Source organism: Zootoca vivipara, chromosome 8, assembly GCF_965207765.1.
Source record: "Zootoca vivipara chromosome 8, rZooViv2.hap1.1, whole genome shotgun sequence".
Lineage (NCBI taxonomy): Eukaryota > Metazoa > Chordata > Lepidosauria > Squamata > Lacertidae > Zootoca > Zootoca vivipara.
This window is the reverse complement of record NC_142591.1, coordinates 87,500,311-87,522,035: the sequence shown is the minus strand read 5'-3', so window position 1 is coordinate 87,522,035 and position 21,725 is coordinate 87,500,311. Positions and strand designations below refer to the sequence as shown.

Below are 21,725 nucleotides of genomic sequence, written 5' to 3'. Positions count from 1 at the left end.
ACACCAAGCTCAAAAGGTTGCCCACCACTGGCCTACACTCTCTTCTGGAATGGGAGATTACCTGGCTGGAAGTCTTGCCAGAAAAGGGTGAGGGTGAGAGTAGGTGCCGGGCATGATCCACTGTGCAAGTGACACCAAAAAGAATGGGCGTTGGATGGAAGGTGGATGCAGAAGCCCAGACCCAAAGTTCATGGACACCTGGAGCCCACCTGGAGCTCCTGGGGAAGGAAGCAGGGGCTTCTTTGCTGTGTGCGCCCACTCTGTCCTGATGCCATGCTCCTCAGAGCTGGAGTGAGTGAGGCTCAAGCATCACAGCACCTATGTGCACACTAGGGATGGGACTGGCCGTGGAGTCATCACCTTGCTTCGAGGGAGGAGTGCCTCTGAGCAGCCTGCCTGGCCCTCCCACTGCCTATCAGTGATGCACAACAGTATCACCTCACAAACACAGGGAGATCTCCTGAAAGCGTTTGCAGCAGGAGGCGCTTGCGCAACATCTGGGCAGATGCAATAAACACCTGCATTTATATTGCCACATTTAGGAAAACGTGCTGCTCCTGGAACCATCCCAACTCTCAGGTGAGCAGGTGAGGGCCTGCCTCTCCTCCTCAGCCTTGGGGGCAGCATGGCAGACAGCCAAGTCTCTCTCTCTCTGTGTGTGTGTGTGTGTGTGACTGTGACACAACTTGTACTTGCAAGTACCTATGGAAGGCTGGGGGGATATTTGTGTGTGTCAGCTATTCTGCCAGCTACAAACCCTAAGCATGGCATCAGGAGTGGAGCAGAGCGTGGTGGCAAGGAGTTCTGCTAACACATGTTTGATGCTGATGACTTTCCCAGTGCCATGCCAGGAAAGAGGAAGAGGGAGGGACATCTGCTTCCAGGCAAATGTGTTTATGACTGGGATGTGCTCCCTCCTAAATAATCTGCATCTCATTATCTGAATCTTGGCAGAACACTGGCTTGCCTGGAGAGAACACCTTCTTTCCCGGGAGTATAAAACCCTCCCCTGCGCTTGCCTGTCACTGCACTCCGGCTGCAGCGCATGAGGTGCCTTATCACCACGGCCATCATCACCTCCTCACGTGAGACCATAATTAGACCTTTTACCTCTGGGCAGGCTCCTGCAAATTTGTAGCTCTGCGGCATTTAATCTGCAATCAAACCAGGAAGCTGAAGGAAGTCCGGGTGCAAGACCTGTTAGTCAGCCGCTGGGTCTGAGCTGGATTGCCCAAAGCGCCTGCCCTTCAGGAGCTCTCTGGCAAAGCGGCTGGGTCACAATGAGGCATGACTGAGTGCCCGGCTATTTAGAACACATGACAAGAGGCACCTAGAGTGGCTGGTTAGATCCCAGCTGTGCCTCACTTCCCCACTTCTCCTCGCAGGTCCTCTTGGGGAGGATCTCAGCTGGACACAACCGGCAGCCAGCCAGTTACTCCTGGACCATTTTGGACAAGCATCCGGAAGAGAGGTGAGTGCTCTGGGTTGGGGCCGTTCCCTTTGCCCTCGCGCTAGTTGGGCAGAGGAGGTCTGTCCATGCCCAGGAGGGCACAGGGGGGAAAGGCTCGTTCCTCCAGCCTCATCCGAACCTCCTTCTGGGCCACCTTCTGGCTTCAGATCCCAAAAGAACCTGCACGCATAGAATTCTGGAGTTGGAAGGGACCATCAAGGAAAGGATCCTCCAAAAAGGATCTTGGAGTCTTGGTAGACCACAGACTTGACATGAGTCAGCAGTGTGATGCAGCAGCTAAAAAAGCCAATGCAATTCTGGGCTGCATCAATAGGAGTATAGCACCTAGATCAAGGGAAGTAATAGTACCACTGTATTCTGCTCTGGTCAGACCTCGTCTGGAATACTGTGTCCAGTTCTGGGCACCACAGTTCAAGAAGGATACTGACAAGCTGGAACGTGTCCAGAAGAGGGCAACCAAAATGGTCAAAGGCCTGGAAACAATGCCTTATGAGAAACGGCTTAGGGAGCTGGGTATGTTTAGCCTGGAGAAGAGAAGGTTAAGGGGTGATATGATAGCCATGTTCAAATATATGAAAGGATGTCATATGGAGGAGGGAGAAAGATTGTTTTCTGCTGCTCCAGAGAAGCGGACACGGAGCAATGGATTCAAACTTCAAGAAAGAAGATTCCACCTCAACATTAGGAAGAACTTCCTGACAGTAAGAGCTGTTCGGCAGTGGAATTTGCTACCAAGGAGTGTGGTGGAGTCTCCTTCTTTGGAGGTCTTTAAGCAGAGGCTTGACAGGCATATGTCAAGAATGCTTTGATGGCGTTTCCTGCTTGGCAGGGGGTTGGACTGGGTGGCCCTTGTGGTCTCTTCCAACTCTATGATTCTATGATTCTACCTCCAATGAAGAAGAGTCCACTGCTTTTCAATGAAACAGGGCTCAAAACCAGAGGGGTTTGGTCATAGCTTGAAGGTGGAGGTATTGTGTAATGTGACTCCTCCTCCATTCAGCCTTTGGCCCTTGCCGGTGCTGGTTTACTCCTAAGCAGCCCCTGCAGCAGGAGGGGCCCAAATGGTTCTCCCTGCACTGATTCTCTGTGAAGCCCAGAGATGGGGGAGGCTGGCCGCTGGGGCTGCTGGGAGTTGGGAGTCCCATGGTCACATAGTCACTTTGGTGGGACATCTGTCAGTGGCCTTGAGCAGAGCTTTTTTCTGGGGGTACGCAGGGGGACGCATACCCCTAAACATTTTGTGAATCTAAGTTTGCCTCATTGAGGGGCAGTATTTCAATAGTAGGAAATTGAGAGTACCCCTAAACATTTTTTTAAAAGGAAAAAAAGCACTGGCCTTGAGACATATGTAAAAAGCAGTTTGCTAATAATTATAAACACGCATGCACAGTGTTCGCTCCCAAGTCTGGCCCATCTTGTGACCTGTGGTAATTCTGTTAATCCTCTAGCGACCACATCCTCTTCCTTGATTACAAAAACAGTTCCATGTACTCTTTGCATCTTTATATCTCATCTTCTCTGCTGATAAACAGACCTACCGTAATTCTTAATCTCTTCCTCTTCCTTTTGACACACTAGGAAACCATTCTGCCGATCTCTCTTATCTTGTTTGTTGCTTTACCTCCATGGTGCCTTTGCACCATGAGCAACATTTTCTTTCGAGCCCTTAGCTGTGATTCCTGCATTGCAGGGGGTTGGACTAGATGGCCCGCTGGGTCCCTCCCAATGACCCCATTCTATGGTCGTCATGTGCTCCTCTTTCATAGAATCGTAGACCTGTAGTGTTGGAAGGGATCAACTCCTTCAATGGTGGCCTCCCTCAATGGGGTGTCTGGTTGGCCATTGTGGAAAACAGGATGTGCTGAATTAGGTGGGTCGCCCCCTTCCTTTGATCTGATCCAACTGCAACCAGCCTCTTCTTATGAGGAGGCTCTTAGCATGGGAGAAGGATGGCCTGCGCTGCTCACCTGACCTCTCTCCAGCTGAGCCGCTGCTGCCTCTTGGGATGGAGGGACGAGGATGGCGCAGTGCAAATGCTTCAGCAAGATTCGCTCTGCTGGCCCATTTGCACCTCACCCCTCCCCTCCTCCATTCCAGAATCCAACAGCCACTCAGCTGGCAGCCCCACCAAGGAGCTATGCTAACGGGAAAAGGGCTGCTGTTTCCCCAGCGGATGTTCTGGCCTCCAGCCACCAGCACAAGCTCAGGTGTGCTTGCTCTCAAAGGCACTCGGCAGGCTTGTCTGTGCCCTGGAATTGTGGTAATTAGGATGATTAGGAGAATTCTAATGACAAGGATGTTGACGTTGTTGTCCTCGTGGTGTCCAAATTGCTTTGCTCACTCAAACCCACAACCTTGTCAAACGGGTCCCTGTTATTTCTGCGGCACAGCACAGGAGGGATCTGAACCCAGGTCCACCAGCATTGCCCACTCTCTTAGGGGCGCCCCGCATGAGGCTTATATGGGGGGAGGGGGAAAGAGACACCTAAAATGAGGCAGCATTTCACATTGACTCCCCCCCCCCAACTAACCCTCAAAAACTCCAGGCAGCTGGTGCGTCAGTGGCAGAGGGGGCTCCTGAGGGGCAGGGGGGGGGTCCCAGGGCAGGTTTGCAGCACAGCCTCCAAGTAGCAGCCTTAGATCCAGGCTGTTGGTCCCTCTAGCTCAGCGCTCTCCACTTTTCTCTTTTCATTTCCTGAGCCACCTCTTTCTCCAAGGTGGCAGCATGCGTAGTTCTCCCCCTCCACTGTTCATCCCCAACAACCCCGTGAGGTAGGTTAGGCTGTGAGCAGCGTTGGACTTTGGGCTCTCAAATTTCAGCGGCGTCATTTGTGCTGCCAATATTGGGTGCCCCTCCACCTCTTGCCTTCCATTCTGCCCCATAGTTGTGGTGCCCCTGAGGCTCTGCACCCACGGCAGCCAAAGTGGCGCACATTCATTCCCCTAAATCTGCCTCTGCTGAGAGGTGGGGACTGGCCCAAGCTCACCCTGGGAGACCCATGGCCGAGGGGGGCTAAAGGTAAATTAATAAAAATTATTATTATTATTATTATTAATAATAATAATAATAATAATAATATACCGATATTCCTCTTCACTTACGCCATGGAAGTATTCCACTTCAATCAGGCCTTCAATTTAAGGACTTTTAAATGTTATACTGTTAATATAATAAATAGAATATAATTAATACAATGGTGGTGGGTGCAAAGGGGTGTCCAGTGGAAAGGAGGCAGAACTGGCGTAGATGGGGGGGGAGTGGCAGGGGTCCCTAGAGAGGGGAAACGTCCTCTCGTGAAAAAGGCATTTAGGCTGCTTTGGAAGAGCAGAGGGGGTTACAGCCGGACCTGCCCCGCTGTGGGGCAAGTGGGGTGGCGGCAGGCAGGGCCTTTGCACATGGGCCGGGGAGGCCTTGTTGGTCGGCAGGGCCCCCCCCCTCCCCTCCCACGCTCTTCGTTCTCTCTCCCGAAGGAGGCAGGCGGGCGGGGGGGGGCGCCTCCGCCCGGGGTGGCGGCGCCCGCAGAGCCGAGGCGCCCGAGGCAGTAAGCTTAGTGGGGATGGATTTCCCTGGCTGGGGGCTCCTCTCCCCCACCTGCTTAAGGGGGCTGTGCAGGCTGTGGGCGCCCCCGCTAAAGCCATGAGAACGATCCCCTTCCCTTGGGCCGGGGTCTCTACCGGCCAGCCCTCGCCCGCCCGCCCGCCCGTCCTCGCGCTCGGCGGGTCCCTTCAACCGCCACGAACTGCCAGGGATGCTTGAGCTGCGCGCCCTGCATTGCACGGGGCTGGACTGGACGAGCCGGAGCCGGAGCCGGAGCCGGAGTGTCCCTTCCTCCCAAGCCCCAACAGGCTGGCTAACCATTAACCGGCCCGCCAGCGCCGCCCCCAGTCGCCGGGCAGGGAGGCCGGCGGGGCGGGTCTCGGGGCGGGCGGCTCGCCCTGGCTCCTCTGCCCTGGCTCTTCTCACCTGCTGGCGAGGCGAGGCGAGGCGAGGCGCGCCCAGAGGGAGGGAGGGAGGGAGGGAGGGAGGCGGCCGTCGGTCCGGCGGGGCGCGCTGACTACTCCGCTTCTAGACGCGGAGCGAGCGAGCCGCCCGGAGCCGGAGCTCAACGCGCCCCGGAGCCGCCCGAGGTGGCTGGGGGGAGAGGCGGCGGGTGAGGCATCTGCGGAACTGCCGCGGGAAGGAGCAGAGGGACCCTCTTTCCGGGGAGGGGGCAGATGCCCGAGGGGTGTGGGTGTGTGGTGTGGAGGCTGTACAACAGCAGCAACTTCTCCCCCCGTGGGCACCTTCTCTCCCTCTTTGCAGCAGCTTAAAAGAGCATTTAGCCCCATCAACTGGAGAGCCTTCTCTGCAAGGCGCACCTGAAGACGAGCGACCCCTGGCACGCGATCAGGCCCTTGGGGCTTGACCTGCTCTTCACCCTTCCGGCATTTTCTCTATTTTGAGATTTCCCCTTCAATGTTCGTTGTATTCCAACTGCCCCAAAAGAGCTGATGTGGAGAAGGCATTTTCCAAATGTAGGGTTGAAAAAACGGTGACTGCGCAGGAACAGGAGAGCCAGTTTGGTTTGCTCCCTGCAGCCCCTCTCCTCCTCCAATTCTGCCTTGAATTCTAGTTGGACCCTCCCCGCCCCCAAAATTACTCCATCCTCATTCAGCTCCCTTTAGAGTTTAGGGAGGAGGCAGAATCTAACTGCCAGACCACATCACTGAGCCCAAGACCCCCCCTCCCTTAACCAGAGTAGCCTCTCACTTCTACCGCTTCTCTTCCACAGGATCTGGCCCTCCAGAGCCAAGAGGCCTGGTGACCGAGAGGCCAGCCACCCAGGATCCATTGGGGGCCCAGAGCAGCCCCCCTGGGAAGGCCCTAGGATGGGTCTGCGAGAGTCGCCCTACTCCAACCGCGTCCTGGGGGCCATGGACTCTGCGCTGCGGCACATCCTCTTTCCCAGCTATTGGCTGCTCAACCAGTTGCTGGCCTTGCAGCAGACCACCCAGGAGAAGCAAGAACACCAGCATGGGCCCCCCTACGCCCTGCAGGCGGTGGGCAAGGGGGTCGTCTTGGTGCCCCTGCTGCTCCTCTCTGCCCCTTTCTCGCTGCTGGCCTTCCTGCTGTGGCTGCCCCTGCAGGCTGCCCGCCGCCCCTTCGCCTACCAACACACGCCAAGCCAGGCCCCGCCAGACGAGTGGGTGCTCCCCGGCCCGGCAAAGACCTTCAGTGTGGTCAGCGGCAACCTCTGCCTGCTTCCTGTTGGCTTGGCCAAGTTCAGCAACCTGTCGCGGACGCAGTGGCGTGCCAAGCACATCGGTCAGGCGCTGGCGCAGGCGGCCTCCGGCTCCCCACAGTCTCATGAGCCAGGCCCCCGGGGGGACTTCCAGAACGGCTTCAGCCCCTCGGGCGTGAGGAAGTACGGGGCCATGGAGGCCAGCCCCCCACGGTCTAGCCAGGGCTCCCCTCAGCTCAGCGGGGATGTGGTACTTGAGATGCCCCTCGAAGAGGAAGGAGCGGCTGCTGCGTCACCCTCGGAGATCACGACCCAGTTCCCCCTCTACGCAGACTTTGTGTGCCTGCAGGAGGTCTTTGACCAGCAGGCCTCAAGGCAGGTGCGCCATTTCCTCGCCCCCTTCTATGAGCACATCATCTATGATGTGGGCACCCTCGGGCTGGTGGGCTGCTCAGCCTTGAAGCTCCTGAACAGCGGGCTCTTCCTGGCCAGCCGCTACCCAGTCCTGGCTGTGCAGTACCACTGCTACCCCAACGGCACTGGCGAGGACGCCTTCTCTGCCAAAGGACTGCTCTGTGTGCAGGTGAGAGGCGGGCGGGCGGGGGGGCGGGGCTCCTTGGCTTGCTTGCTTGCTTGCTTGTTTATTTACAACAATATTTCCATACCGCTATGTCATAGAAATATATCATAAGCATAAAAAACAAGAATTAAAAACAAACATCAGTAGACCATTGTGGGGGATGTTCTCTCAACTGCCTACATAGACCTGGCAGAATAGAAAAAAATTCAGCAGGTATTTAAAAGTTGAAACGGAAGGTGCCTGCTGAATCTCTAGTGCCAGGGAGTTCCACAGGACCGGGCCCATGACACTAAAGGCTCAGTATCTCGTTGTCAAACAAGCCTCGCCAACTCCCCCAATGACCCTCCAGATGATCTCAGTAACCAAGCTAGGATATGAGGGTTCAGACAGGACCCTAGTTGTTCAGGGATTTGTAAATTAATACAAAAAGCTTGATGTCTGGGTTTGGACTAGATGACCCTTGGGGGTTCCTTCCCCCTCTACACTGAGCTAGACAGACCTACATTTGGCTTCTGATAAGGCAGCCCCCCATGTTGCTCTCAAGGAGGGAAGCCCTCCTGCTGCCTGCCTACCTGCCTGCCTCTTCTCCCCTCCCTCCCTCCCTCCCTCCTAAAAGCAGGACTCCTGCTTCTCAATTGTGGGACCCACAGCTAATGCTGAACCCTAGCAATGCCGCTGGCACAGAAGGAAATGACATGGGAGGGGCCATTTCACTTCTGGAGGGCCGAGCTGGGTGCAGAAGGGCTGCTGCTGCTGCTGCGCCTGCTGCCCCCTGGGCGGCCTTGATGGTGCTGTTGCGTTGGCAGGAGTCTTTGCGTAGGAAGGTTGGCAGTAACTGTGCCCTTGCTGCTGCTCCTGTACTTCCCATGGCAGCAGGGATGTGGCTGGCTTAGGTGCAGCCAGCCACCTACAAAGAGAGCTTGTCACTTTGCTGCCATTTTCTGGTCAGCATGGGAACCCAGAACTGGGAGGAGGAGGGGCAAGGGAGTCAAGGAATTGCCTGGGGAGCAGCCCTCCTTCCCTCCCTTGGCTCCGCGGGAGGGCTTCTCTCCACCATGGTGCATTTAAAGCACATGGCTTCCCAAAGAGACATGGGCGTACCCAGCAAGGGGCAGGGGGGCAGCTGCCCCCCCTAGAAGCAAAAAAAATTACCGTATTTTACGGACCATAACCCGCACTTTTTCCCTCCGAAAACTGAAGGGGAAAAGTCGCTGCGGGTTATGGAAATCAGGCTGTTTTCACCCCCTCTGCAGCTGCAGCCAGCGACAGGAACGTGGGATGGGGGAGGAGCAGCCTGAGCTGGGGGGCGGACAGGAGCTCCATCCTTCCTTCCATCCTTCCTCCCCCCCTCTTTCTTTCTTCCTTTTCCCCCCTCTCCCTCCCTCCCTTCTCTCTCTCTCTCACCCCTTCCTTCTTTCCTTCTTTCCTTCTTTCCTTCTTTCCTTCCTTCTCTCTCTTCCTTCCCTCCCTCCCTCCTTCCCTTTCTCTTCCCCTCTCTTGCCTCCCCCTAGTTTTGATCCTGGGTACGCCCGTGCACAGAGAATTCTGGGAACTGTGGTTTACCCCCTCACAGAGCTACAGTTCTCAACACCCTTAACAGATTGCGGTTGTGAAGCCATGCGCTTCAAACATACGGTGTGCATGCAGTCAAAGATGAGAGAGTCCTTGAGCGTGCTTTCTCTTGCAGCTGGGCAACCGCAATGAGCTCTCCTGATTTCATGGCAATCCTCCCCCCTGCCGGGAGATGGATCTCTGTGCTCAGCAGGTGCCCTTGGGAGGTGCAGAGCCAGAATGGGTCTCCTAGCCAAACACCAGGAACTGGTAGCATCCCCCACCCCACCTCACACCCTAAAGACCCATTCCAGGGGGAAAAATTCTCCCCTGGTCTGAGGATTTCCTGGCCCTGCCCTCCACATCCCTCCCTGCCTCCCTGCCCGAAATCGAAAATCACTCTGTTTGTCCAAGATTTGCACTCTCTCCAGCCCTTGGCAAACATTAACTGGAAGACCAAGCTGAACCTGATCAGGAAGTTGCTCCAGGGTGCGGATGGGTGCATGTGCGGAAGCTGCAAAAGAAAAAGCGGTTCTGTTTCCTGACTTTGGGGTTCCCTTACAGCAGCCCCAGAGTTAGCACAAGGCGCATTTGAGTGAGGGTCCTCAGAAGCATGGGGCTGGGGGCTGCCTGTGCCTTCTGCAGATTCTTCCCTCATTTAGAGGAGGCAATTGTTCGCCAGGAGGTCTCTAAGGAGTGAGGCTGGGTGGGGGTGGGGGTCTCCTGAGGGCTGGAGCATGGACCAAGATGGTCTTGGGGCTGCTTGCTGGAATCTGTTTTCTCCCCGGAGTGCCTTTCCCTTGGTGATGCTTGGCCTGCCATTTTTCCTCTGTGTCTCAGGTGCAACTGGGAGCTTCTCAAGGGCAAAGGATTGTGGGGTACCTGAACTGCACCCACATGCACGCTCCAGAAGGTAAGTGTAGGGTGGGGAGAGGGTATCTTCTCCCTCTCTCACATTACACTATATATAACATAACTTGTGGGCATCCAATGAAGCTGCCTGTTGGAAGAGGGTTTGAGCATCTCACACTGATCCTGGTCTGACTGCACTGGCTACCCATTAGTTTCTGGGCCCAATTCAAAGTGCTGGTTTTGACCTATAAAGCCTTACGGCTCAGGACCGCAATAACTCAAAGACCTGGACCTTGAGATCATCTTCTGAGGCCCTCCGTTGTGTGCCCCCTCCTCAAGAGGTTCGGAGGGTGGCAACAGAAGAACGGGGCCTTCTCTGCAGTGGCTCCCCATCTGTGGAATGCTCTTCCTAAAGAAGTTTGCCAGGCGCCTTCATTATACACCTTTAGGCACCAGGCAAAAATGTCCCTCTTTAACCAGGCTTTTGGTTGATTTGATCGACATCCTATGCCCTTTTAAAATGTGTTGGGGGTTGTTGGGTTGTTGTCTTTATTTTGATTATGTACTTTGTGATTTTTATATTCTGGTTTTATCCTGCCCTGAACTGCCCTGAGACCTGCGGGTGTAAATTCAATGAATAGTAATAATAATAAGAAGAAGAAGATTCAGGATGGATGAAAGTCCTCCTTCAACTATGGCACTCGCTCCCCCAGGAGGCAGGGATGAAAGAGGAGTAGACAGATTCATGGGGGAAGAGAAGGCAAGGGGCGGCTCCCAGCCAGGAAGGCTCTGCTCTGCCACCACAGTTGGAGGCAGCAATACTTCTCCTCACCAGTTGCTGGAAACTGCAGGAAGGGAGAGTCGCTCTTGTGCTCGGATCCTGCTTCCTAGTTTCCCGTGGGGGCACCTGGTTGCTGGTCTGGATGGACCATAGGCCTGATCCAGCAGGCTCTTAGGGTCTTGTGTGCTTGCCCCTCCCTGTCTGTCCCCTGGCCTCCTCCTTGGCCAAGTGGAAGGTAGGCTGTGCTCTCCCAACATCCCTGGCAGGAGAGGGAGGGTCAGCCAGCCCTCTCCAGGGGAGCTCTGGACTCTCCACCTCCGCCATGCTTGCTGTGCCCTCTTGGCAGGAGCAGGCCCGGGTGTTGACACCGCCTCCCACTTTCTCCCAGCTGACGCCCAGGTCCGGTACGACCAGCTGACTCTGAGTCTCCTTTGGGCGCAGCAATTCCAGGACGCAAACGCTCAGCCTGGGGACGTAGTGGCCTTTGACATCTACTGCGGGGACCTCAACTTTGACAACTGCTCGACAGGTACGCAGGGAGGTCAGGTGGGTGCCTGGAGGGGGCAGGCAAGGGGGGGTGTCTGAGGATCCCCCCTCACCTGCCCTCCTCCCTCCCCGCTCCTTTCTCCACAGGGGATGCGCTGGAGCAAGTGCATGAGATCTTCAACGTCTACACGGATCCGTGCCGCATCGGACCCCGGAAGGACAAGCCTTGGGCTATCGGTGGGTCTGTGCCCTCCCTCACACAGCATGCCTGCCCCACCTTGGCCTGGGGCTGCTGCTGCCAGAACTTCCTGAGCTCTGGCACCCTGTGGTGCAAGGATGGGTTTTTCTCTCGGGGGGGGGGCAGGTAGTGGGGCATCATGGCAAGTCAGCTGGGGGTGGGCTGTGCTGCTGGCCTCTTCTCTTCCCAACTTTCCAGCTAGCCCCCCAAGCATGAGCAGGTGGGGGGAGAGTGCAAAAGTGCCACACCTTGAACTGACAGCTGTCTCCCCCCCCCCTTCCAGGCACCCTGATGAATTACCTGAAGATCTATAGCAAGTCTGTGTCGACCCCAAAGCGCATGCAGAAGTGAGGAGCTGAAGTGGGGTGGGGGTGGGGGTGACTTCTGTGGCAGGATTGCTGGACTTGGCAGAGCTGGGAGTGGCAGCTCTTTCTTCCTTTGCTGGGGTGCGGGCAGTGGCAAAATTGACAGGATAAAATTTTTGTTTTGCGGGGGGGGGGGGACTTTGCACATGGTCTTTTCCATGTTGAGCTGGGCCACCTCCCAATAGGAGCAGGGGGGGGAGCAAGGTGCTGGGTGGGCTTTTCTGGGGGTGTTGGCAGTGGACTCTCAGCAGGAGGTGCCCCAATGCTGGACCCCGCAGGAGGAGGGGCTGCCCTAATTCCCACTCCCCCCCCACTCCTTCCCACCGGACACGTCTTTCCGTTGCCTCGCAGAACCCTGGGGCAGCCCAAGGGACGGCGGAAGTACCTGGCCGGCCCCATCACGGACGACGGGACCCCCGACCCCTCGGTGACCTCGAGCGAGGGGCGGCGCATTGACTACATCCTTTACAGGGAACACCTCAACCCCCTGGAGCTGAAAACGGTGAGCTGGGGGGTCCCAGGCAGAGGGGGGCTTCAATGCTCTCTTGCTCCTGAACTGAGGAGGTGGGTGTGGCAGGGGTGAGGGGAGCCTGGCACGCCGCTCCTGCCCAAGGGGCTCCTGCCTCTGGGCTTGCCCTCCTCTCCACACCTGCCCTGCCCTCATGGTCTCTCTCCGCCTCCCCCCCCCATTTGCTTCCAGGCTCTGGAGAAGTTCTTCTTCATCACTCGCCTGGCCACCTTCTCAGACCACCTGCCAGTGGGCCTGCAACTTCGCCTGACAACACAGCCGGAAGTGTGAACTCTTCCCACGCCAAGCCAGGGAGGCAGAAGCCGGGGGGGGGGAGGCATCTGTGAGCAGGAAGACACACCCCCTCCACAGAGCTCAGCAGCGGCAGGATCAGGCCCTGGGCCCAGTTTGAGTGGCGAGGAAGAGATGAGCTTCTCTACAGGGCAGGGTTTCCTGGGGCAAAGGAGGCCTCAGGCCAACCTGGAGATGTGGGAAGGGGCTCCACTGGCAGGCTGCTTCCGCCTGCCAATCTGAGGCCGACCTTCAGGAACCCCATTGCTGCCCCAAGGGCATGCCTGCAATGGCCATAGCCCCCACACCCTCAGCATTTGCAAGCTTTCGAGGGTTTTACCAAACGGGGGCGTAAAAACAAATGTCCTGAGTGACGTGATTGTGACTCGTCCCTCTAAGGGACACATGGAATTTGAGGGGTGACCCTCCTTTGTCAACTCAAGGTGGCCCCACCAAGCGCGAGGGGTGGTGCCTGGGGGGTGGCAGCACCACTCAGGTGGGCGGAAATAGGGGAACCCGGCTGGCATGGGCATGACACCTCTGGGAATGTCATGCTGGTCATTGCCTGCTTCAGGGCTGAAGTTTCCCCACCCCAAACGGTTGTGTTTTCACCCAACAGTTTCTGCTTTGTGAAATGCAGAAGGAGTTCTTAGCACCTCTGTGCCAAAAGTGAGTGCCCACCTGCTCACCTTCATACCTTTCAATAAACTTCGACTCGTTTCTGTGCAATAAACTTCGACTCGTTTCTGTGGCTTTGGAGTGGCCTCTGGCCAGAGACCCAGCAGCTCCCAAGTGCAGGCTAAGATTCGCCACCTGGAGATCCGTGGAGCCCTGAGGCCGGGCTGCACTCGCTGCCGTCCCAAAGAAGCGCAGATCCCTTTGACATTCGCTTGGAGCACTGCAGGTTTAACTGTTTGTAAAAAAAGCAGGCAGACAACTGGGTTAAGACGGCTTCTGCTGAGATGGTTCTGACTGCCGCCAAGATGGCCGGCCTGCCCTGCGTTTCCGTCTTGAGCAGAGCTGCCCCAGTGGCTGCACATGGTCATGTGGAAGGAGACTTATGCGTCTCATGGCGTGAGCAGCTGACCCAGGCAGGGCAGGAGACCCTTGGCTGGAGGCTGCCTGCAGGGGGAGGCTCCTTTGCCTTCTCTGCCACAGACGCTTTGGTTGAGATTCCTGCCTCGCAGGGGGCTAGACTAGAGGACCCTGGAGTATCGCTCAGCTCTGCACTGCTATCATGAGGAAGCGGTCTGTCTACTTGAATTTTAACAAGGAGAAATGTAAAGTACTACACTTGGGCAAAAAAAGAGGCACAAATACAGGATGGGAGACACCTGGCTTGAGAGCAGTACATGTGAAAAGGACCTAGGAGTCTTGGTAGACCACAAACTTGACATGAGTCAGCAGTGTGATGCAGCAGCTAAAAAAGCCAATGCAATTCTGGGCTGCATCAATAGGAATATAGCATCTAGATCAAGGGAAGTAATAGTACCACTGTATTCTGCTCTGGTCAGACCTCACCTGGAGTACTGTGTCCAGTTCTGGGCACCACAGTTCAAGAAGGATACTGACAAGCTGGAACGTGTCCAGAAGAGGGCAACCAAAATGGTCAAAGGCCTGGAAACGATGCCTTATGAGGAACGGCTTAGGGAGCTAGGTATGTTTAGCCTGGAGAAGAGAAGGTTAAGGGGTGATATGATAGCCATGTTCAAATATATGAAAGGATGTCATATAGAGGAGGGAGAAAGGTTGTTTTCTGCTGCTCCAGAGAAGCGGACACAGAGCAATGGATTCAAACTACAAGAAAGAAGATTCCACCTAAACATTAGGAAGAACTTCCTGACAGTAAGAGCTGTTCGGCAGTGGAATTTGCTACCAAGGAGTGTGGTGGAGTTTCCTTCTTTGGAGGTCTTTAAGCAGAGGCTTGACAGGCATATGTCAGGAATGCTTTGATGGTGTTTCCTGCTTGGCAGGGGGTTGGACTGGATGGCCCTTGTGGTCTCTTCCAACTCTATGATTCTATGATTCTACTTCCTGACAAGTCTGGTCCTTTGGTCTTGCTGAGGGAGGGGAGCGGAGCCAGCTTCAAGTTTCTGGGAGGTCCACTTTGGGCACAGGATACCATTGAGCCCCTTGTCCCCCCACCCACACTTCCTTCCTTCTTTCCTCAAAGCCACCCTCCTCCTCCTCCATGCAGGGCCCTATCCCTTCCCCTCTGCTTCTTTACTTTCTCGAATATTTCTTTTTTAAAAATTTATCTTTATTCATTTTTCACATAAACAGAAAAAAAAATACATCGAGTACAAAAGAACAAAAAAGAGAAAAAGGAAAAATAAGCACAACAACAACAACAACAACAAAAAGAAAAAGAAAAAAAGAAATACAAAACAGAAAAAAACCATACAAAAAAAGAAGAAGAAGAAAACCCTAATAATCTTATATCATCATTATCACATTATCACATTTGGACTCCCCCGGTTCCCCCTTCATTGGTTCCCTATTGAAATTCCTTACAAAGCAGTTTTCATATAATACCAATTATTTTTAATTTAATTAAAATTTCCTCTCTAATTATCACCTTTCAATTTTATCTAAAAAACAAAACTCAATTTTTTTATACATATATCAATTAATTACATTTCCCCAACTTAACTTTTTATCAGAAACGAAATTCCATTTTTAATACTTCATTCTTCCCCCCCTTCCCCTGGACCCAGATTACCCAGATGTCTCAGCAAATTCCCTAATTCAGACCAGTGTCGGACTTTCCCATCACACCCAACCTAAAAACCTAATTATAACTTTTAAACCCACTCCTACCCTTTCCGTAAACTTCCAGCCATATTTTTTAAAACCTGCCTGTTGCTTCCCCACCTTTCTTGCTAATCCCCAGCACCATCCTGACATCCCATTTTCCCAGAGACTTCCCTGCACTCCCTCTCTCACTGGGTGTGCATGGACACCCCCCCCCCCGGTTCACCGTTGAGGAATTCTTTCAAGTCCTGAGCTTGCCCCACATCTCCCACTTGTGGGGCATTTTGCCATCCTTCTTTCTCCTCTTCTTTGCAGCTTTGGAGATCTTCTAAATTGTCATTATTTTCTACCATTTTCAATTCTTCCTTAAATTCCTCGGCGCTGGTCTCATCTTTTTCCTTGTCGTTTGACACGTTGTCACTTAACTCCTCAAGTTTTTTATTTATTCGTCGCCACTGCATATTGTTCTTGTCGAGCACATCTTTAATATTCAAAAGTTCCATATAAATCCTTTGACAATAAAAGTCCTGTATTGATGTTGTGGCTGCCATTGTCCTTGCCTCTCAAATCCCGTGGGAAAACAGAAGATAGGAAGACCGGATGTGGCAGGAGTCAAATTCCATAGTGGAAACCATTTTAAGTCCAGTTCTGGCTATTCCATTAATCCAAATATTTAACATAGTCCCATCATGCTGTCAGCAGAAATTTTAAATCCATTCACTGATCTTTCCAGGAACCAAGATCCAGTCTCCTGGAGGGTTTTAAGAGTCTGATTTCTGACAAATTGGTTGCTTCCTCTCAATTCCCTTGTTAGGGATCAGATTGCTGCGTCTTTAAAAAGCAATGTGGGAGACCAACTTCCGAACTTTAAAATCTCCCACCGTGTCCTATTTTTTACTTAATGTTGCCAATCAAAAATTTTACTCACACGGAGTTCTTTTCCAAATCGTGCAATTTATCGGAAGGAATCCACCGCTGGCTGGTTGAAGGCTCAGGGCTTCGCTTGCTGGAGGTGTTGACAGTGCCCAAAATGGCTCCCACGACTTCCACTCCGCAGACTCTCAGGGACTCTGCCGAGCTCCCTGGGCAGCAGAGGAGTCGCGTTAAGGAGCAGCGCCAGGCAAAACAGCCCCTGGGACGCTCTACCCAGGGTCTACCGGGGATCCGCGTGCCCCCGCGGATTCCCCCCCCTCCGCAGTAGCCAGAAGCCGCGGAGCTCGCAGCTTCTGCGTCCTCTTTCCAGCGCGGTGAACCGGAAGTCCCTCTACTTTCTTGAATATTTCTATCCTTTCTTCCCCCACCCCTTTTTCACTTGCTGTCTGGCCTTGCCTTCCTGCCTCCGTCATGCCTGCCTGGCATCACCTTCTCTACCATTTAGATCAGCAGGGGGCCGGTCCACTGTCCCTCAAACCTTGTGGGGGACCCGGACTATATTTTGAAAAAAAATAATGAACGAATTCCTAGGCCCCACAAATAACTCAGAGATGTATTTTAAATAAAAGGACACATTCTACTCATGTAAAAACACCAGGCAGGCCCCACAAATAACCCAGAGATGCATTTTAAATAAAAGGACACATTCTACTCATGTAAAAACATGCTGATTCCCGGACCATCCGCGGGCCGGATTTAGAAGGTGATTGGGCCGCATCTGGCCCCCGGGCCTTAGTTTGGGAACCCCTGATTTAGATACTCCTCTCTGTGCCTCTTGCTCCACTCCTGATGCCAACCTGCCCAAAATCAAAATGAACCAGGATTCCTGGAGAAGGTCCATCACCTGCAGCAGAGGCATGCCTAGGAGCTGGGTGTGGTGTCCCCCGCCAGGAGTGCAGGCGGGGGGAGGAAGGGATGCAGAAATCCCACTGTTGCTTGGCACCTCTAGGCTGCCGGCTCCTGGAAGGCGGACTGGGGAGGGAGAGCCGGGGGACGGGGGACACAGCATTTTGCCCTGCTCACAAGCATCTCTCAGGAGATGTGCATGGATCGTGGGATGGAGCACACAACATTTGGGGACATCCTCCTCAGACCTTTCAGGTTCCCCCCATGGAATCATTGCAGAGAGAAAAACTTGCCTGGGTGGGTTTTCCTTAGGCTCAAACGCCTGGTGTGAAACTGTCTTGGTTGGCGGTCTGCTTCCTTTCATATAAGAGCTCCGATAACATCCTGAGGATGACCGGGGGGGGGGGGTTGTTGAGCAGATATCGTTCCTGTTTGTTGAGCAGATATCATTTCTGTGGCCCAGGTGGTGGCCAACCGTTTTCAGGACCCCCTGGTACATTTGCAAGCCAGAGAAAAATGTGGGCACCCCATGCCAGGTGGGCACTGATCTGGGGCAGGGCAGAATTCTGAGTCACTTCAGCAGGAAACCATCTGAGCCTGAGCCTTGCTATGCCAGAGGCAGCTGCTGCTGCATCCTAATAATAATAATAATAATAATAATAATAATAATAATAATAATTTATTATTTATACCCCGCCCATCTGGCTGGGTTTCCCTAGCCACTCTGGGCGGCTTCCAACAGAAACATTAACATACACTAATTTCTTAAACATTAAAAGCCTCCCTAAGCAGGGCTGCCTTCAGATGTCTTCTAAAAATCTGGTAGCTCTTTTCCTTTTTGACATCTGATGGGAGGGCATTCCACAGGGCAGGCGCCACCACCGAGAAGGCCCTCTGCCTGGTTCCCTGCAACTTGGCTTCTCGCAATGAGGGAACCGCAAGAAGGCCCTCGGAGCTGGACCTCAGTGTCCGGGCAGAACGATGGGGGTGGAGACGCTCCTTCAGGTATACTGGACCGAGGCCGTTTAACTAACTAACTCCCAGCCCAGGCAGCCCTGTCAGGTGCTGCTATGAGAAGCAGTTCCCCAGAGCAGCAGAGTCTCTGGTCTCACTGGTCTTTGCTCTAGAATTCCCCAAGGAAGACAGCGCAGTCACAGCTGAAAAAGTCCTGCACCCTTTAAGGTGCCAGGAGGACGGAAACCGTTTGCCACCAGTCAGCGTTTGCAGAAGGAGACCCATCTCCTGGGGCAACAGAGGAAACCGGGGGATTTTTAACTTCCTCTGGGTTGACTACTCTTATTCAACAACTTAAATCTTTATGAGGACAACTATAATAAAGTATGGAAAGAAATTTTAAGAAATATGGAACAAATTACATCTTTCCCTGTGGGGAAGAATTTCAGTAATAAAAACGAACGTGTTACCCAAAAGGATGTTTCTATTCCAAACACTATCCATTCTTGGAGGTAGGAACTGCTTTAAAGAATGGGGAAAGGATATAGCAAGGTTTGTTTGGAGCAGCAAAAAGCCAAGAATAAAACATCAATTGTTAATAGACAAAAGAGAAAGAGGAGGGTTCGCGTTACCAGATTTGGAACTGCACCGCGCGGCTGCTGGATTTGTGTGGATGAGAGACTTGATTAGGTTAGAGGAGAGAGAACTGCTAGATCTAGAGGGCCATAACAACAGATACGGATGGCAGGCGTACTTAATGTACGACAAAGTAAAAGTACATAAGGGATTCTTGTTGTTGTTGTTTAGTCATGTCCGACTCTTTGTGACCCCATGGACCAGAGCACGCCAGGCACTCCAGTCTTGCACTGCCTCCCACAGTTTGGTCAAACTCATGTTTGTAGCTTCAAGAACTCCATGGACAAAGACAACAGGCATATAAAAGGGATTCTTAGGACATGTAATAAGGAAATGATTGTATAACATATGGATTAAACATAAGGGAATTATGGAACCGAAGATACCCCTTTGGACTTGACTTTGATAGCCATGTTCAAATATATGAAAGGATGTCATATGGAGGAGGGAGAAAGATTGTTTTCTGCTGCTCCAGAGAAGCGGACACGGAGGAGTGGATTCAAACTTCAAGAAAGAAGATTCCACCTAAACATTAGGAAGAACTTCCTGACAGTAAGAGCTGTTCGGCAGTGGAATTTGCTACCAAGGAGTGTGGTGGAGTCTCCTTCTTTGGAGGTCTTTAAGCAGAGGCTTGGCAGCCATCTGTCAGTAATGCTTTGATGGTGTTTCCTGCTTGGCAGGGGGTTGGACTGGATGGCCCTTGTGGTCTCTTCCAACTCTATGATTCTATGATTCTATGACTTCTCCCACTGAAGCCATGACTGTAAAAAGGAAAAATATGGAAGGAAACTGGCCCACCTATAGATCAGTGCTGGATATAGATAAGGAGGAAGTAAGACTGAAGAATTATGAGGAAATGAAGGGCTTGCTAAGAGATTGGTTGCAATATTTTCAACTGCGACAAAGGTTAGCAGTAGATCTAAAAGAAGGATTAGCGAAAGAAACATCGAGATCTGAAAAAGAGTTACTGTAATACTAATAAAAAAGAAAAACATCTCAAGAATATATGAATATCTTAGATTGGGAAAGAAAGGAGGAACAAGGTGTGGCATCACAGGTGTGGCAGGTGCTCACCTTGTCCATTTGCTTTACAGACTAAGGAAATTTATGATGAGAAAACCAATTTGATTCATTATCCGTCATTTCAGTACTTGTCAGACTAAAAACGTTGTTTACCTGATTCGTTGCCCTTGTAATCTATTGTACATTGGCTCTAGCACTTGAGCAGTTGGCGTCAGCATCGGGGAACATCGTTCTCGCATTCGTAATGCTAATAGGGAGGCACCCCTTGTAGAACATTTTGTTTCTCATAACCATTCAGATACAGACTTGTTATTCACTGTATTGCGGGTGAATCAGAAGGCCATCAGTATTAGAAAAGATTATGAGAGACAGTTACGGCAGCAAGAGTCCCGATTCATCTTCATGTTTAAAACCATGCCTCCAGGGGGACTCGATGCTGAATTGGATCTGAATTGCTTTATTTGATTCCTTAGTGTCAGAGTGGTCGCCGTGGCTACTCTAGAGTAACTCCGCTTGAGTCCAGTTGGTCTTTAAAGACTTTTATTGTGCAAAGTATTTACAGTGCAGAGACAGCTTAGAACATGAGCTCTCGTTCCGAATCAGAATCCGGCAATGGCGTACGTCTGTTCTTACGCCAGCAAAGTAGTCAGGGCACCCCAAAACGCCTCCCCCTTGACCTGCGTCGCGATGCCCTCTCAGTCTCCTCCCTGTCAAGGCGGTGGAAGGGCTCTCCAGCATCCTTGAGCCCTTGCCTAAATCTCTCCTCCCCTGAGCTTTCCCATGGTTCCGCACGCTGGCCTCTCTCTCCCTCCGAGTCTCCCCCCTCCCCCCTGGCTGCTTCAGACCCACTGCTGCTCCCTGTGCTTGGCAAGGTGGGCGTTGGGATGATGGGGGCTGGCTCCCTGTAGGGAGTCCCCCTTACACTTCGTTTCAGGCTGTTTTGAGCTCTGTACCTTTAAATACTATCTCCTTGTTATCTGCACCATCTGAAGGCGGCTACATATATTTTTCGAAGCTTGTAGTCTAGCAGCAGTGACTACATAAGTTTATGAGCGCTGTTCCAAAGTATGTATTCATTCTCATATATGTATTTTGTACTTGTATTTCATTATCATGTATTATACCTTTTCAGTTGTTATGTAGCTACAGGACATTGTCTCATGAATTCTTTACAGTTTATGAAACACTTCTACTTCCTATTGCTGTGCTGAAGAAGTTCTTACGAAACAGTGGGTGATATCCGGAAACACGACACTACGACAGTTTGTTGACTACTTTGGCAGCGTTGGAAGACCATAAAACAAAGCCTTTTAGCTTGTTTTTCATTGGATGACTTTCTGCTATGTTGCTTCAATTTATGACCACTAGATACTTAATAGATTTCTGCTTTATTGTTCATGTTTTGAAGAGAATCCTCTAAGAGTTGCTTACATTGTTCATATATGTTTAGTATATCTTATGAATACTGCAGGATTGATTATATTCCAATTATTTCATCACTAAATAATTAAATAATAGTCACTCAATAATTAAAACAGCGAAACTAATATTATATACAGATTGGGCCCTTCGATTGGGTGATGTTTGAATAAACTCATATTCTCCCACACTGAAGAAACATATTTCCATAATGAAAAGGGTTTTTTTAGTTTTCAAAGACTTGCCATTTTCCAATTTAATTTTTAATGGCCTCTGAGCCGCTTTCATTCCACATTTCAGTGCTGTGCTTATATACTCCTATGCATCCTTAAGTTCCAGTCAAACAGATCAGCCTTACTTCTGAGTAGGCTTGCAAAGGATTTGCTTATTAAATTGAGTTGCAGTTTAATTTAATTTAATGGAGGTGTCCCAAAGGGTTGTTATAGAAAATTATAAGGGGGTTGCAGAACACCATTACTAATGAACAGAGAGGGGTGACCGAACCCGACAGCTGCAGTTACCCAGAATCCCTCGCAACACCACCTTCTTCGCCTCTGCTCCACTCCCGGGCCCGGCACCCCTCCCGCTTGGACTCAACCCTGCCTTAAGGAAGGCTTAAGGATCAGCATATGCACACATTTCCACATGACTAGCAACTTGGGAGCCATAATTCCCTGTCAATGGTATCTCATTCACAATGGAAGACTCCTCTGAACAAAAGACAGTGATCAACTCTTATGAAAATGTTAATTTCTCTTCGTGTTTAGGAATTCACACCTGGGAGGGGTGATAGGAGGACTAGGAGAGGTGTCAAA

At 52.1% G+C, this 21,725-nt stretch overlaps 1 protein-coding gene and 1 long non-coding RNA gene across 4 annotated transcripts; both read left to right on the top strand.

Annotated features, from left to right (window-relative positions):
- Positions 1-1,045: 1,045 nt before the first annotated feature.
- Positions 1,046-13,078, top strand: LOC118089761 (sphingomyelin phosphodiesterase 5). Of its 3 annotated transcripts, XR_015951619.1 has the most exons (9): positions 5,492-5,622; positions 6,244-7,276; positions 9,665-9,737; positions 10,846-10,986; positions 11,091-11,180; positions 11,465-11,528; positions 11,898-12,048; positions 12,247-12,565; positions 12,602-13,078. XR_015951619.1 is itself a non-coding variant. In XM_035124633.3 (8 exons), exons 2-8 carry the CDS (start codon positions 6,341-6,343, stop codon positions 12,343-12,345), a joined length of 1,554 nt encoding a protein of 517 aa, XP_034980524.1. In that variant the 5' UTR covers positions 1,046-1,471; positions 6,244-6,340; the 3' UTR covers positions 12,346-13,078. The 3 variants fall into 3 exon arrangements, 2 of the variants coding, with proteins under 2 accessions (XP_034980524.1, XP_060133517.1); XM_035124633.3 differs by lacking the exon at positions 5,492-5,622 and adding an exon at positions 1,046-1,471 and having other exon boundaries at positions 12,247-13,078; XM_060277534.2 differs by having other exon boundaries at positions 12,247-13,078.
- A 3,373-nt stretch (positions 13,079-16,451) lies between these two features.
- LOC148684939 (uncharacterized) lies at positions 16,452-21,109 on the top strand. Its single transcript, XR_015951618.1, has 2 exons — positions 16,452-20,556; positions 20,667-21,109. It is a non-coding gene; the product is annotated as an uncharacterized LOC148684939 (long non-coding RNA).
- Positions 21,110-21,725: the final 616 nt, after the last annotated feature.